General features: G+C 49.5%; 1 protein-coding gene across 2 annotated transcripts; it reads right to left on the reverse strand.

Annotated features, from left to right (window-relative positions):
• Positions 1-219: 219 nt before the first annotated feature.
• LOC8039074 (ornithine decarboxylase) lies at positions 220-16,409 on the reverse strand. Of its 2 annotated transcripts, none has more exons than XM_002413099.4 (8): positions 15,890-16,409; positions 14,360-14,595; positions 14,179-14,275; positions 13,708-13,931; positions 12,443-12,603; positions 10,882-11,047; positions 2,766-3,223; positions 220-567 (listed from the first exon to the last, which is right to left on the reverse strand). In XM_002413099.4, the coding sequence occupies exons 2-8, from the start codon at positions 14,435-14,437 to the stop codon at positions 420-422; spliced, it is 1,332 nt and encodes a 443-aa protein (XP_002413144.3). In that variant the 5' UTR covers positions 14,438-14,595; positions 15,890-16,409; the 3' UTR covers positions 220-419. The 2 variants fall into 2 exon arrangements, with proteins under 2 accessions (XP_002413144.3, XP_029838249.2); XM_029982389.3 differs by lacking the exon at positions 15,890-16,409 and adding an exon at positions 15,063-15,435.
• Between the last annotated feature and the right edge of the window lie 784 nt (positions 16,410-17,193).

Here is a 17,193-nt window from a genome sequence, read left to right on the forward strand (position 1 = left end):
ACCTGCGAAAGTGACGGTGCCCGATAAAATACTGCAGATTACCGGTTCATTGCCGCCATTAGTACGGTAAAAGTTAAACTGCTATTTGAGCCACCAGATGGCGCTGAATTCCAGAACGGGCCTCTTGCGGGGACAGCGAGCAACCCCTGCGCCTCGCCCTTCTAGCCTGCCGTACTGTGGACAGCTTCGTTGTCTTGCCGTAATGAACCACGCAGCGGCGCCGTTGTCAACCTCCGCGTGCCCGCCGCGAACTGCGACAGCACTGGCGAGACACTGCTTTATTGTTTCCTGGTCGAAGCGTACAAAAAGGCGCCGCTTCTGGGCGAAGCGTCTCCCTCGTGGTGATGGTGGTGCATTGTGGGATCCCGGCTAGCCGTACGGTCAGATCCCACGAATCGTTCAAACCTTGGTAAACGTGCTCAGGCGCAGGCCTCCTGCGGAGCGACGCAGGTTTCCTGGCGAGCAAGGAACAGTGGCGAGTGGGGCAGCACTGGCAGCCCGGCCTCCTGCTGGTCTTCGAAGAGGCGCGAGAGGTGCTCCCAGAAAGGGAACTCCCGCAGGTACGCGCTGCGTGCAAAGAACGACGGCCGTTAGTTGGGCGCGGTGGAAGATACAGACAAATGGGTGCCGGGTGTTGGTAGCATTAGCCCTGAACCGCAAGAGCTGCTTCACACATCTGCATTTGAGCGTGATCGACTGCACCACAAGCAGACTGGTACACGTCACTCGAAAAAAGTAAACATTACTCGGTTAAAATATTATTTAATTAGATTGCTCGATTACTTGAGAAGAAAAGGTATTGGCCGTTACTTGAAAAAGGAACCGTTACTTTCCCCGATTACTTCAGAATTTTCTGCCGGTTTGAAAACTGGTTTTTTCTACTATCCATTGTTCCTATTAGAGTCGTCAAACTATAAACTACTTATCTTCCAAAACCACCAGTTTTGGTCAACAATCCTCTTGTCAAAGCCTTTGTTCAAAGATTTCTTGTTCGGAAACTTTTACAAAGGGTGCCATTGGGGAAAATTTGCAGGACTTTATAAACCCCCGCTTGTTCACATGCTGTGCAAGCGTGTCTATGTGGCCCAGTCGGTAGCATGTCTGGCTCGCAACCGAAGAACTGTGGGTTCGCGTCTGCCTAAATTATTTTCAATTTGAGATATGCAGAGACCTTTAACTCGCATTACATGTCATGTTTTAGTGGCTTTCATTCCACCTGTAACGTCGCCTTTCACGCGAGCGTTGCAGGTTGTTCGAAATTCCCGCGCGAAATCATGGGGCTGCGACGTTGTGACCTTATCGACCAATGAGAATTTTTCCATCCCACCGACGAGCGATTTTAGTACTTCCGCAAGTAATCAAATCCCCCTCGCAATTACTCCCTGATAAATATATTTATATGATAACAACAGTGGAAGTATTGGATTATGACTAACAAGTACCATACAACTCTGGCTACGAGTGCATTGGCGCCCTGGAACATCTCCGTAAAAGTAGACTGAAAGTGTTGCAGTATCTACGAGATCAAATCAATGCACCATCAACGAGATGTTATTACTCGTGATATTGGCAGAGCTATTTCAAGCTGCCATGATGATTTTAATGCAAGACTGGGGCACAAAGAGGAAAAATGTTTTTACAGTGGAAGATACAGTAACGGAGACAAACAATATCTGTAAGAGGCGTCTGTCCCCATTACTTTCTCTTCCGCTGTAAAACATTTTCCCTCCTGCTCCAGTCTTGGAATCATCATAGTAAACTTCCACCAGCTCACCTGCGCACTGACTAATTTCGCCTATAGTATCAAGCACGCACATGCAGATCGGAAAGTGTTCCGGGAGAACTATTCCGATCCTTGCACGGTAACATTTTGGTATCAACAAACACACAAATAAAGCGGCTTGTCTATTCAGAACATCTATAACTGCCTTATTAATATTAAATAATAATTAAAAAAACAAAACCTGCAAGCATGGAAAGTTATGTGGGCAAACACCGAGCTGTACGGCAAACAAGCTGGACAAACTGCTTGCCTCAGCGGGGAGGGGGGGGGGGGGGGGAGGGGGGGGGGGGGGGGGGCAAAACCTGTAGGAAATTTGTTAATAATGCAAACTTGGTTTCCCTGCGGTGGTGTCAATAAAAACAAAGTACAGGTCGCACCTGAACATTGAGCCAGATCCGAGAGGTGTGACTCTGCCCTTGTTTTAAGAAACTGCTCTACCAAACGAGGTCACTTTGGTCATTCCTCCTGGTGTGCATTTTGTTTTTGCAATGGTTTCCAATCCTAGCCGGTTCGCTCAGACTATACGGATAGAAAGTGCTAGAAAAGAGGAGATGCGAGTAAGTGGGGACGTCGGAACACCCAAGCTCTGGTTAGGATGCTTAGTGGGCAGACGCCAAGCTAGCTGCCTTTGCCTCTACTTGCTGTTTGAAAGCGAACACCGAACACCGGATGTAGTAGTTTGGCCTTCAAACGCACTTAAGCGGCGAGTACAGACAAAAGCAGCTAGCTTGGCATCTGCCCACTAAGCATCCTAACCAGAGCTCGGCGTTCCGATGTCCCTGCATGCTCTTACCCCCTCCTCTTCCTCAATTTCTACCTGTCAACTCTCAAATAAAATTTCTGCATCAATTTTATGCGTTGCAGATTGTGCACACAAATTAAAAAGTTTGTGGCATTGCGTTAAGTTTGGGGGTTGCGACGCAATACTTTATGTCCGACGGGCAGTAGCAGACATAGGGAAGCACCGTCAGGGGGCACTCACATGGAGGCGTAGGTGAGGGCGTACTTGACCTCGGGCACCTGGAAGCCGTTGAAGTTGGACGAGGCGCAGAGGGTGTAGGCCCCCATGTTCTCGAAGACCACCCAGTCCCCGACCCCGAGGTCTGGCAGGAGGGCCTCCTCCAGGATCTGGTCCATGGAGTCGCAGGTGGGGCCCCAGAGGGAGCAGGGCCGCAAGGGCCCTCCTCCACGCAGGGCGAAGGGCACGGGCTCCGCGTGGTCGAACACCGTGCAGTTGAAGGACCCGTACACGCCGTCGTTCAGATAGTACATGGCTCGGGGCAGGGCGCTGCCCGGCAGCAGCACCTCCCGCTTGGCGATCACAGTCGTGTACAGCGTGAAGGCCGAGGCCACAAAGAAGCGGCCCGGCTCGGAGATGACCCGCACACCGGTCTCCTCCGGGAAGTGCAGGGCCAAGCTGCCGTTGATGGTCTGGGCGATCTGGCGGGAACAAAGAAAGGCCGAGAGTTTGATGTCTCGCAAGGCACAGTCTCGTCTGCTGATGTGATTGAGGGGTGGGGGGTCTAACCGATACCACACAGAAGACAAGGCTTCTGCACAACGTCATCATTTGTGGATCCCACAAGCACCAAAGCTCTACTAAAGTATGCCAGAAGTGTGGCATTGAGGTGTTGCTGCATGCTAGCGTTGCACTCGTTACGAGATACAGACCGCAGATGCGTCGACGTAGATGCAAGCTTCAGCGGAGCGAATGCTGAAGAGGAGGCGACCTCATCTCCAGCATTTGCTCTGTTCAAGTGGAAAGAGGTTGGAGGAGCTTCGCCTGAACTTTTGACCTTTCACCGACGTAGTTCGGCCACTGTGGGCAGAAAATGCTTCGTTGGTACACCAGTCGAGAATTATTTGCACATTGAAAGTGACTCGGCTACTTGACGACTGAAACACACCGGCAGCAAGATGACCGACCAGAGGCCGTACTTGCAAACGTGGACAATTTTATGAAGCAATTACGAAAAGGCCTCGATTGCGAGGTTGTAGCTTTTCATATGTACTTTGAGACACTGGGTATGTTCGAAACACCGAAACTCCCAAGCTTTGTTTCGGAAAAGTGACAGTGCTAAAGCTGGAGGCTTTGAATGCTACAGTGAGAACTCAACATGTCTATCGCATAAAGCCTTGTGTTTTGCACTCTTTTTCTTGGCTTCAAGATGAGGCATCAGCAACTCAAATTTTAATTCTACAGTCCTAACGGAGGGTATGGGATGCGGAGGTTTATCCTGCACGGGTAATAGCGGGTGTTTGCGGGACGCCATATTGTTGGACGTCGTTTACGAAGCATGCTCAGGACCAGCTCCCGTACATCGTTTACCAAGAACAGAGATTCCGATTGTGTGAAATGGACGCTGAATGTGCATCCTTGTGCATTCCTTGCGGGCAGTGAAGCCAAAGCTATAGGTGTACCCACGTGCTTGCTCATCCTGAGCTCTGGTCAAAATGGGCAAGCACTTGCACGCGCGGTGTTTGCTTCCTTTGAAACACCAGAAAAAGTGGTGCTCTGGCACTGTTACGAGCATGCGCTGCAAACGCCCAACAAAATGGCATCCCGTGAATACCCCCCTAGTACAGCCCAGGCTTTACTGCAGGTTATGGAATAGATTTCTGCTATGCACATGATAGGACCCATCCAAGCCAAGAGTGTGCAGGCAGCCTTGGTTACACTCCTACATGCATTGAGTGAAATGGAGTATGGTGTTCTCCCACCAGATGAGCACGGCTCGAGCTCAAAACTTCTGCCTAACAGGACACAGGCGAAACGGTTTGGTTGTCAACTTCCCATAAAAAATGTCAGTTTTTATATTTTGACACAGAATAAGATTGCCACTTTACGCACTCTGATTTGCCTTGCAAGCTTTCTCTAGTCTAGAAAGCTATGGCGAAATATAAGCGAACATTGCCGACTGGGAAGTAGAGTCACCTTTGCTTTATTGCCCCCCACCGTGATAGCAAGTCTGACAAGGACACATGATCTAAAAATAGTTTTCAACTTTTCTTGATTGCATATCGAAAGTTAACTTACTCCTTATTTTCACCCAAGTTTTTCTCAATTTTAGGTGGGCTATTTCCCGGAATATTCCGGTACACAAACTTGATTAGAAATATGGCCACTTTTCTTTGTGGGGAAAGGAGGGAACCAAAGGTGCTGCCTCTACAAACCTAGACTTGTGCTGGGCCCTTGTTTTTCACTGCATTGCAATATCCTAAATTATGTTGGAAAAAAAAAAAAAAAAAAAAAAAAAAAAAAAAAAAAAAAGCTTTTTTTATGGTTTGCATTGAAATTTTATAAAATTGATTGCCATCGGTGATTCAGGTCTTTGCGGTAATACCGTCTCATTATGATAACATGAACGAGTGGAAGGTAGCTCCCACTCAATTATTTTATCATTCAAGGTCAGCTTATCATTCAGTGTCTGCCTTGAACCCCCCCACTTTTTGTGGACAGTGGCGGATCCAAAAGGGGGGGGGGGGGGGGGGGGTCCGGATGACCTGACCCCTCTCTTGGTTTCTGCATGTGTAAAATTTAGGGCGTGAAACGAGGGAGAGGAGGAGGGGGGTTCCTGAACATATGGTACGCTGACCAACACCTGACTCCCCCTCAGGAAATTCCTGCATCCGCCCCTGGGGGGGAGGGGGGGGTCCTGCATCCGCCCTTGGGGGGGGGGGGGGGGGGGGAGGGGGGTGGCCGCCCCCCCCTCTTCTTGGAGGGCATTTTGACATGGGTGGACCCCCCCTTGCACAAGAAAGAATGGGAGAATAGTATCCTTAAAAATTCCTCCCCCTCCCCTCCCCAGAGGTCGGCATTTTAGGTCGCCCTCACTCACCCTCACCCTCACAGCCAGACTCACCTAAGTCCCTCACCCTCACAGCTACACTCACCTTCAGCCCCTCACTCACCCTCACAGTCACACTCACACTCACCCTCACAGTCACACTCACCTTCAGCCCTTCACTCACCCTCACTGAACCTCACGCCCCTCACCGCCCTCACTCACTCATGGCCTTCACGAAACTCACCGCCCTCACGGCCCTCACGCCACTCACCACCGCACGTCACAACACCAGCAACACGGGCCGCCCGCGATCACACGCAGCAACCAATTGCTGCAATTTGCCATCGTCATCATAAAATTTTATTTTTCTTGCACTATTTAGACACAATTACGCGTTATAAACATGTTTTTATGCATTTAAATCTCGTTAAGAATACTAATGCACCTTTCTGAAACAGTTTATTATAAAAAAAAAACGATCGATTTCAAACCAGAATCAAGTCTTTCGGTGTCATCATCACCGGCACGAGGTATCACGTGAAAATTTTGCGTCCCTGATTGGATGAAGCCGCTTCAAACATATTCGAATTGCTCCGAGTTGCTTGCTTATTTCGAGCCGGACCCGATCTCAGCAATTCGTGTCGATCTAGGGAAAGCTAGAGAACAAATTGCTGAGAAAGATACTCGATCTCAAGGGGGCCTCACGCACTCACCGCCCTCACGGCCCTCACGCGCTCATGGCCCTCACGCCATTCACGTACTCATGGCCCTCATACCCCTTACCGCCCTCACAACCCTCACGGCCCTCACTCACCCTCACACTCATGAATTTTCCTGGCTCAGAAACTCACTCACCCTCACCTCACCTGTGAAGATGAGGGTGAGCGAGGGCCCTCATGAGTGAGGTTTGCCGAGGTATGCCCCTCCCCTCTCTCCCTCCCTCCCCTCCCCCCCCCCCCCAAAAAAAAAACGGAGTTCTGGATTCGCCCCTGGTGGACACTGCATAGCTACATATATCTTCTTCATATCTGGAATGCCTATCACCCAGTACCCCCTCCCTCATCCTCTCCCCCTTACCCCCAAGTTACTGTAAGTCAGCGTCAGTTTCGCTCGCGCCCTTGAACGTCCACAGAAGAGATCGCAAGATACAAAAGCAATGAAAAAAAAAATAAAAGCGATATCGATAACTTTTATCTGGGCGCTTGTGCTTTGCTCTGCTCCGTTTCGCAAGCCAAGAACGGCACGGCATATCACGCGGGGCACGGATGCTTCTTATTTTAGAGAGCACGTGGCCACAACACCGCACACGCGAACGATCGCTAACCTGGAGTACGCAGAAGTAGGGAGTTTCAGAATAGCATCGTCGCCACTGCGCATGCGCCGAACGCTAACCACGTTTTGCGCCACGCTATTTCCGAAAATTCCGCGCATACGCAAAGAGTCTTTGCGCAAGAGCTGAGAGGTTGGCTAAAGCCAAGACGAGCAGAGTTAAAAAATGGCGGCTCCCAGGGCCATGGCCGCAACCGCGTTGGCGACATCGTGAGCGCGACGTCGGCGGCATCCTCGCGACTGCGATTTTCAATACGGGACGACATTGCACTCGGTTTGGAAAACCGAGTAAGGTGGGCAACGATCACCGGCAACTTGATGCTTCCGACGCGTGAACATTTCTCGGCAAAGGTACGGCAAAGGTGCAAAGGCAAAGGTGCGAAGGTCAGTACAGGAGACCGCTTTTGCCGAGGCGACGCAAGCGGACACGACCAAACGACCGTTCGCGTTGCATTCTCATGTTTAAACAAATCTAAAATGTTACTCTAGACTAAAAAAACTTTTAATTTACAGTCTTTCGCGTGTGTAATAAAAATTGTGACTATCTTGGTGGCGTCGCAAGCGCGAGCGCGGGCTTTTGCATCAAGGCGGAGAAACGCTCTCGTGCGCTAACGCAAGCGCTAAGGTTAGCGCTAGCATGCGCTAAAATCGCGTAAAACTCCTTAGTGATTACACGAACGCGCGCCGGTACGAACGAAACTAATTCAGACCGAAACGGGCAGCGGTTGGGGATCAGGGGTTTCCCCAGGAATTGAAATTAGGGGGGGGGGGGGGTCTAAATCCTTTAGGCGGGGGGTCGGGGGGTAGGGAAATCGCTGGTGGGGATCAAACTAAGGAGGTTCTGCAGCGCAAGCTTTCGTTCCACGCTCAGAGAGCCAACTCGGCCACCGATACCCCCCAGCGCGAGAGCTGTTGGCCAACGATCAGTTTTCAACAAGGTCACGTTAGATGGGCGAGAAGGGTGTTCTTTTTCTTTTTTTCACCCGCGCGAGCGGCACTGGTTTTGGTTTGCCCTTCGGTGGCTTTGACCTTTGTTCCTTCGATAAGAGCCGCATTCGTAATACCAGGAAGGTGACGTCTGTCTTCGCTGCGTGTGCGTGACGAGGAGGAGATATCGGGAGGCGGTGGAATATTATGCGGAGAGTCGTCCATTCTCGACGCGTGCCACCGCCAAGCTACGAACTCAAAAGCGACTATGGTCAATCAGAAAAAGCTACAGAACAAAGCCTTCTTTTATTTTCCCCTTTTCGAGCTACACGCAAGGTACACAAAGTATCGCCAACCAAATTCCGAGAAAAGAAAAAAATAAAGTAACGGACAACGCGCCACAGATAATCTCGAGGCTCCTAACCAGCACGTCCATACACTTTCCCTTCTTATTACACGAAGCATATCGAGTATGAGACGCCATACCTCTAATTAGCCGCCCCAGTCTGTCTGGGATCCTAAAGGCGCTATTTATGATATATGGAGCACAGTTCCGTCTGCTTCTCGCAGAGGGGTTGCGGTGACATCAGAACACTGAGCTCTGACTGGCTCCGATTGGAAGGATAGTGGGTAGACTTCAATACTACATAGCTGCCTTGAGGTTTACCCACTATCCTTCCAATTCAGCCATTCCGAGCTTGGCATTCTGACGTCACCACAACCCCTGCAAAAGAAGCAGACGAACTTGCATTCCACATGGCAAAAATCCAAGCCACACAAACGTCGAAATATTCTTTAGGAGTTAAATGCCGAGCTGTGGGCTCATTGGGAGGGTAAACAAGCGCACCAGGTGCACAAGAAGCAGAGTGCACATTATATAAGAAAAAAGATGTGGTTTTTAGATTTATTGCATTGAGAGCCTGGTCCCTACTCTGGAAGAGCTCCCAAGGAAGGGCAGTCCCTACCAGTTTTAAACATGACAGTATGCATCCTTCACTTTATATAAAAATGTTTAAAATGCGGGTAGACAGACCGAATGATAAAATAAGAGAACTCCCCATCTGGACTAACGTTTCAAGTTTCTTGGTTAGAGTGTTCCACAAACACACTTGTTTGTTTCGTAAGAAGCACGTGTAAGCTTCAGAGCCTGGGCTTTTTTTCAGATACGGCATTATCTAAGAAATCCGAGGCCATTTTCTTAGTCTTTTTTGATTCTGGGCTAACACACCCGTCTCCGGTAATCTGGAAGGCTCGGGTTGAGATTTCATGGTTTAATTATTTGGTTAGCGGGGTTTATTAATCCGCATGTTTGGATTGTGCGCTCTAGGAAATGACTACGAAAAATGCCCTCCCATGTGTTCCACGGGGTTCCTTGATGTTTGCACATGTGGCATCGTCAACATATGTTGCACACAAGTGCGACTCCACAGACAACTGATAAACAGAATTTTCATCTCTGGGCTACATCCAAAGTTTCACTGTAGTTGCCTACCAGACATGCTTTCTAGAAATCATGGCAACTCGTTCGGCCATCTTTGTCTGAAATGCGTGGTTGTATTCTTTCAATAGACTGCTGCTTTAAAGCTGGATCTTTTAGCTTTACAGCAATATAGAACAGCTTTGCTATAAACTTTGGGTTATAACGTCATGAAACAGAAAGAAATAGCATCAAATGTCATGCTTGCAACATATATGATGCTGTGTGTAAAAAATGAAAAGTAATATGCAAGCCTGGACATACAATGATACCATGTATCTTGAAATTAAACCTTTTTCCTTATTACCCCACAAGCTTTTAGTTGAAATATACTTATCTTACAATCTTGTCTTGCAAGTACTAAATAGCATGCCAGAAATTCAAAAAATATAGTTAGTTTGGGTAGTTCAGAAACTCGCAGGAGTAATATTTTTAGTGCACACAAAGCAATCACGAAATAAAGTCATGTAACATTGTAAAGGTATGCAATGTCATGATTTATAGGTACTATGTGAATCACTAACTGCTGCAGGGCCTGTCTATACCCTGAACATTGAGATTCTTTTTATGGCACTATCTCAATCTATGACCCCTACGCACCCCAAAAAACAAAACAAAAATCTCTTTTTTTTAACGCCACCAAACATTGTATTATGCCCTTTTTATGAGGTATATCTAAAATAAAAGGGCGTGTCACAACGTTTAGTAGAGTTCATAGTAGGGATAAAAAGCCACGCACATTTGTAATTTTGGGTTTCCTCTGATGCTTAGGGCATCTAGAGTGAGGTTATGCCATAAAAAGACAATTCCAAATGGTTGCTAAGAGTGAACAGCGCCGAAAAAAGGAAAATCGAGAAGATGGGGGCAAACATATAGAGCGCCAACTTTCGACAGACTTATTTTGAAGAAACATTTGCCAACGTGAAACCAGACCCCAAAAAACAGTCCTCCGCCACAAATATGTGCCGCAACCACTAAAAAAAAAAAAAAAAAAAAAAAAAAAAAAAAAAAAGAAGCCACTTTTTTGATTAGTGCAATGGAAGATGCACAGATGCATCAGTCCTTGTGTTTAAAAATTAAGAAAGGCCTTTGAGGTTCCCTTTTCATCCAACTGCAGTTCCTTTCTTCTACACCGGGCTGTCACGTGTTCCTGTCCTTCGTTTTTTTGGCGCTGTTCACTTGTCCTAACCAGGTCCAACTAAATCGCCCAACTTTCCATCGTACGACAATCCCAAAATCCGCATTAGTGCCCCTTTAAGGAAGCCACCAGATGCGATTCAATGGTCACATACACATCGCAACGACATGCGACACCTTCATTTCCAGCGATACAACATGTCGCTAACCGCCGCAAGACATGACAATAGTTCCCAAACCATTCGTGCCACAAAAAAAACTTCATGGTGCCAACCAGACAACAGGCAAGCTGGTTGTAGCCGTCGCTCATAGATGGCGTTAGCTATCCAGAATGTGTCAACATTTGTTTCCTGGTGGATACGATCCTGGCAAAACTAGCACTTAACAGCTCGGCTGTAAAAAAATGGTCCACGAACGAAGAACGACCGACGTCGACTGACCTTGTCGAAGAGCTTCTGGAAGCCGCGGTCGCCGGGGTAGCCTCCCCCGATGTCCAGCAACTCCATGGGGAAGCCCATGGCCAGGCCCTGGTCGAAGACGAGCCGAGCACTCTCGATGGCGCGAGCAAAGGACATCGGCTCGCGGCTGTTGCTGCCCACGTGGAAGCTGCATGCAGCGCGGGCAACACGAGTGAGCACAGTTCAACTTTGTACAGTACAGCCTCCGAGGTTTCGGGGGTGTCTGGATCCGAAATTTCAATGCGCTGCTACTCTTACCAAACCTTTCATAGGGAATAAATTGAACCCGCTGTAAAAAGTGAAAATCAGCATCGCACATTGCAACACTAATATACCATGAAAACAAGGCTAGGAGGTGCATTTGTTTTGTGAAACTATCAAACGAAGAACGAAGTTACGATTAAGTCTTAATTTTCCCATAACTCCATTACAATTTTTTTCTTTTCGGTCACAAGTGGGGGGAAAAAGACATTCTTGCGGGCCATTGCGACGTTTGACAAAAACAACAACAAAAAGAATGAAAGGGAATTGTTTTCAGTTTGCTCTTGTTCACTCATTGTAGCAATTGAATGCCAAGATGACTCGCAGAAATGCTTTTCTTTTTGATTTGACAAGGGGTTTCCTATGGCTCAGTAAACGAGCCATGGGAAAGTTTTGGCTTTTTTTCATTTGTAACTTTTGACCAAGACAAATTTCTCCTTTGACGTTTTCACAAAATGAATGTATTAATTAGTTTAATTTTTAAGTTAGCCAGCCAGGTCGGCTAGTTCTGTAATGTATGGAGCAATTGAGAACTAATATCAGTGTTTACGTCTTCAACCAACAAGAGGCAGAGAAGAACTGAGAATTCATTCAAGCTACCAAAACATCTATTACATGGAGCAGAGCAGCAAAACTAGGAAACAATCGCAACCCTGACATTTTTGCAACTCTGAAACTGACAACAGATAATGAAATTAAGCCTAGTAACTTCCCAGCAAACTGGAATTTAACCTTTCTGCTCGCCGTCACCAAGACCCAGCAGAAAAACATTCACTCAACTGCTCCTCGAAGACTGAATTAGCGATCCTTGTTAGCTACCTGTACAGTGTCAAAAATACCGACCCCTGACAAAAATATGTGCGTGCATAGCCAGTCCTGCTGAAGCAGGTTTGAGTCATTGACAAAGCTTTCACCACGTTTGCAAGAAGCAGGTTCGGCTACTGTTAGTATAGACGGCGTGAGAATATAATTTATTATGGATGTGGTGTTAAAACCTCCTGGCCAACGCAAGCAACCATACGACGAGCCATGGTACTGCCAGTGCCGCCTGAGAAACACTCTGCAAAGCCTGATGCGCACTCGATGTACCAATCTAGGAGCAGGGACTGGCGGAACAAGCTCTCATCATCGGTGCACAAGAAGCTTTGCGGAGCATCCTCCGCCTACCAAAGTACCAGGAGCAGCCATGTTGTCGCTCCATACGGAGAAAAATAGATATAATATAATTGAAAAAAAAAAGAAAAGGAGAAACGAAAGGCTGAGGCCAAGTCCGCACCCTCACCTGACACCCACGACGGAGAGGCCGAGAGACTTTGCGATGGTGAGGAGGTGCTGAGCGTCAGACACCTCGCAGCCGAACTTCAGGCCCAGCTGGCAGACGGAGCCAGAGTCGTCCACGCGGATGCGGATCACCAGGCGAGCCAAAGGGAACAACTCCTTGACCTGCAGAAGACCGAGGACAAGGCATTGGCATGCTTTCCTTACGGCCATACCCTTTCAGTTTGAGAGCAAACGGCACAGTTGTCACCTTAGATACCTAGGTGACATGGTTATTTATCGAATGTAGCCCATTATGTGCCAATCGTTAAAAGGATAGTGAAATTAGGCACGTAGCCAGGGGGGCGGCCCATGGGGTCCAAGCCCCCCGCGAAATCTTCGATTTTGCTGGGACCTCCCTTCCCCCCCCCCCCCCCTGAAAGAAAATCCTGGCTACGAGCCTGAGTGAAATGATAATTGAAATATACCTTTCACATTTAGAAATAAGTTAAACATGATCAACCATACCTGTTAATGACAATTGCACGTTTGTATTTTCAACACATGGCTATATTTCTCATTCCAAGCGGCCGATTTCAGCGAGCGCTCGATCAGCAGCTTCCAGAGAGCAGCAACTCTCGAGAAATCTCGAGCCTACAGTGCACTTGTGACATTGCGTCACAAGTGACGCAATGTCACAAGCTTCACGGACAAGGCTACATACAGGGTAAAGCAATGTTGCGAGCTTCGCGACTTGGGGGCCTCAACGCGTTATAACCTGGCCGTTCAAGATGGTCGATGACTGGGCCGGCAATACCAGCCATTTTGCTTCTTCAAATCACCATGGCAACAGGAAACCTACCAACATCTAGTGGCTATTTTAAGAGTTGGATTTTAGGCATGTTGATTTTATGTTTGAGACATGGCACAGTGATGTGAATATAGACACGCAATCTTGAATGTAGAGGGATTTGAGGACGAAATCGACTTCAATCATCGTGAGCTGAAAAGGGCTTCCATAGGACTATCCCAAAGGCAGGATTAGCAGACGACGCCCGTTTGGGCGCAATCAGCAATCCTGGGCAGGGTCGGTTGTTATAGAAACTGAGCCAACTCCATCTCCATGGTAATGCACTGAGTCACTGACCAATGGTTGCAAGGAGTGGCATGGGGAAAAAGCATGACCACATCTATGCTAGAGTGGCTCTAGCATAGCTATGGCTCAAAGGTGGAAAACATTGCACAATGGAGCTTCCCACGTGACCGAAACGCAAATCAAAGCACACTCACCTTGTAGAGTTCCTGCTCATTGTCAAAGGTCATGAGGTCGACACCCTGCGCAGCAGCGTGCTTGATGAAGGACTTGGTCTTGCAGGGGTTGGCGTAGATAATGCGTGAAGGGCTCACACCCAGAGATCGCACCACATCGATCTCTGCCTTGCTGGCACAGTCGAAGCCCAGGCCGAGTCCGGCCATCAGCTCCAGGACTGCAGCGTCGCTGTTGCACTTGACCGCTGCAGGCATCGGTAACGAAACCATTGGTACAGAAACTGCCCCTACCACCCAAATTTGGAAACTAAACAGCTGCTGAAGCAGGCCACCAAGCTCTTATTCGAAACACAGACACTAGCTGGATTTGACGACAACAATACCATGCAAGCAGCTGGAAAAACAAAAACGTTCCGGACAGCCGCAGACTATAGAATCAACAAGGGAACATCCCATTGATCATAATGATGCATGGCCTTTGGGCCAACTCACCGTAGAACGGCTCCACGCGTGGGATCTTCAGCTTCCAGAGCTTGATCTTGTACACTATGTCGGCCACGTCGACGACAAAGAAGGGTTGGTCATTGTCCTGCAACAGTGAAACGACCGCTTAGTTTCCCCGTTTCCCGCCAGGATCGCGCGGCGCAACAAGCGACAGCAGTACGACACTCACCGGGTCCGAGGTGATGGAGTCCACCATGCCGATGGCGCCCATCGGGTTCACCACGTCACAGGTCGGGTAGCTTTTCATGGCTGGGATTGGCGCTTACCAAGGTTCAAACAGTTCGGGGATTGACGCTGGCTAACGCCTAGCCGGTCTCAGCTCTCTGCCCAAGGTGGTCCGCTCCCGCAGACAGGGATCTTCGCAATGCGGACGACGTTCGCCCGAGCGGTGAAGGTCAGACCTCCCTGAGGGACCAAAGGAGAGAAAAACAGCAATCGGTATCCGCGGTTTCGACAGAAATAAGGCGCGGAGAGACAAAGTTGCCGTCCGTCGACCATGTAATCCTCGCGGAAACCTCAGTCGAGCAACCGCGTCGAATATGGCACAGCGCCCAGATGTCTCGGTAGCGGTTGGCCCAAGATTAGGCAAGAGCACGCGCGGAGGCCGGTCAGCTGTGGGAACGGATCCGCGCGGTTCACCCATAGCATCAACAGCTGGCCGACACCAAAGTAGGCCGAAAGACGACCAAAAAATGTCTGCCGACTGGCCAACTGTGAACTCCGCGACTACGTCTTCGCCGGGGAGGGTGCGGGGGAGTGCCGTAGCGCCGGGTCTGAAACCCGACGACGACCAATTCCGATAAGTGCCGCCGGTGAGTCACGCCGATTGGGTTCGGCTTTGGCCGTGTTTTCTGGAGTGTAGGGTGCTTTACCTGGGGGGTAACGTCCCGGGCGCCGCTCTCGGGGGTGATTTGGGACGGAATGGTGGGATTTGGGGGGGCAACAACGGAAGATCACAGCTTCGTACGCGACTAGTGCCGTCGACGGAGAACGACGGCGGGCACGGAGTAAAAAATGGAGGAAGGGCCTTGCCAACGGTGATCAGTTGCTTTTATAGTGCTTGGGAGAGGATAAACGAGAGAGAAGCCCAAGTAGGCGGTGCTTTGACGACCGACGGCCGCAGGCAGCTACCATTGGCGCGCTCTAGCACTACACCGCCTCTTTTCAGCACGCTACGCATCTGATGGATGCGACGGACGCTCCGCGGGCTGCGTTCATCTGACGACCCGACGCTAGAAACCCCCCCTCGGTCACGACTCTCAGTCGGCGAGAAAACATCAGTGACGTCACTAAACGTTTTTCGTATAATTGTAATGTTGTTTGTCGTAATGTGACGTCATTGAAAAAGCAAACCACGTACTCTATTTTGTCAGTGATACGGAGACGTCATATCGTTTGTCCAATCCTGTGGTTTCCATTTGAGCTTCCACGTGACATCGGGTGTGTGTGGGTTACCCGAGGGTCATCAGGGTTACTCGCGTCCTCGGAGGTTTGCCAGCGTTGGGTAACCGAACGCGTGCGGCGGTACGCGCCGGATCGCGCCGGCTGGTACCGGTGTGGCGGGGGAGATGTGTGACCAGCGTGACCACACGCATCGCTGGTGCTGAAGAATGAATGAATGGGCGATCTGGCGTGGTCTGGCGGCGGCCCTCTTCAAACACAAGGCAACGGTTCCCGCTAAAACGCTCGGGCTACTCACACGTTGCTCTTGAGGTCGAATTTTCGAAGCGGGTGGGGGTTCTCTGGGAACGAATGGCAACAGCTGGCTGGCTGCTGCGTTGGGAATGACGTCGGCGGTTTGTTTGGGGAACTCCGCGAAACGCTTCTTATACGTGGCGGGAAACGGACGCGGGGGGAAAGCCTTGGACCCGGAGGGCTACACGGGAACCCTTATCGATCATGGGACCCGGCTGTCCACGTGTCCGTCAGCCAGACAAGGTTCACTTTCGGCGTCGACCGCCACGCGCCCCGTTGATAAGCCTGCCTTGCAGAGCGCGGTTGCAAGTTTGTGGTCTTCGACTACTCGGAGCTTCCGCCGCGTCCCGAGTGATGATGGGCCAGGGTCGCGTACCGCGGACCATGCACCTCCGGTGTCTAGGGATCCCTGCCGTCGATCCGGACTGCTCCGGTCTTTTGCTGCGCACTCGCGGGGAACAACGGGGGTTAACGTCCAGACGACGCCTGCATGTCCACTCGCACGATGTCGCGCCCGAAAGTAAAAGCCAAGCGTGTTTTATATGCTTTGTTTTGTTTCGTTTTTGTTGACGCGTTCAGAGTGTCCGCCGCCCCTCTTCCTTCCCTCGCATGTGCTCAAGGTGAGGTTTATCACGGCGACATCGTTTCCGCCCCGTGCAACTTTCATAAAGTTGCAGATTCACGGTCGTCTGTCCTTTCGGACTCGAGTGCCCGTTCTAATCTGTAAAGATTATGTCCCAAATTGCGGATGTTCGACGCCGTTCAAATCACAACTGAAAGTGGGCCTCATTTGCGCGATTTATCTCGCTCTCCCTGGCGCGCGCGGGAAAACCGAAGGCACGCGTGGATATATGCCTGTGGGCGGATGTTTACCGCATGCGTCAATTCACCTCGTGGAAGAAGAATGATGTGTTTATAACTGGCGAAGGAACTCGCAATTTACAAATGTTTTCGGCAGGGGCTACCAGGAGGGGAGGGGGGCATGCCCCCATACTCAAAAGTGCTGACAGCCCTCCCCCCACTCTTCTCCCCTCCCACCACCCGTGAGGTGTATGACCCTAAGTAAAAAATAAAGCGCGTTTTTTTTTTTTTTTGTGCGTCGTGTTTACTATGTGTATTTTGTGTGTATGTATGTATTAGTAGTTGGTGACATGTATTATTTCTTTGGAATCTTTGTTAACCCGTTGGTTTGAAGTTGTCATGTCATTCGTTGTTTGTCCAATATGTGCGTTCCCCCTAATAAATCTCCGAAGATTCTATCAGACTGCAGCCTTCATTTCTAGCACTGCACTTAAACAGCGGTTGTTG

The sequence above is a fragment of the Ixodes scapularis genome, unplaced genomic scaffold (genome assembly GCF_016920785.2).
Source record: "Ixodes scapularis isolate PalLabHiFi unplaced genomic scaffold, ASM1692078v2 PGA_scaffold8__174_contigs__length_109621045, whole genome shotgun sequence".
Lineage (NCBI taxonomy): Eukaryota > Metazoa > Arthropoda > Arachnida > Ixodida > Ixodidae > Ixodes > Ixodes scapularis.

Bases quoted from the DNA above. Each gene is read 5' to 3' on its own strand.
- LOC8039074 (XM_002413099.4), bottom strand. From the start codon at position 14,437: ATGAAAAGCTACCCGACCTGTGACGTGGTGAACCCGATGGGCGCCATC. The intron at 13,932-14,178 runs GTGAGTTGGCCC...CGATGCCTGCAG, and splicing joins ACGCGTGGAGCCGTTCTACG to CGGTCAAGTGCAACAGCGAC. The intron at 12,604-13,707 runs GTGAGTGTGCTT...GGTCTTCTGCAG, and splicing joins ATGAGCAGGAACTCTACAAG to GTCAAGGAGTTGTTCCCTTT.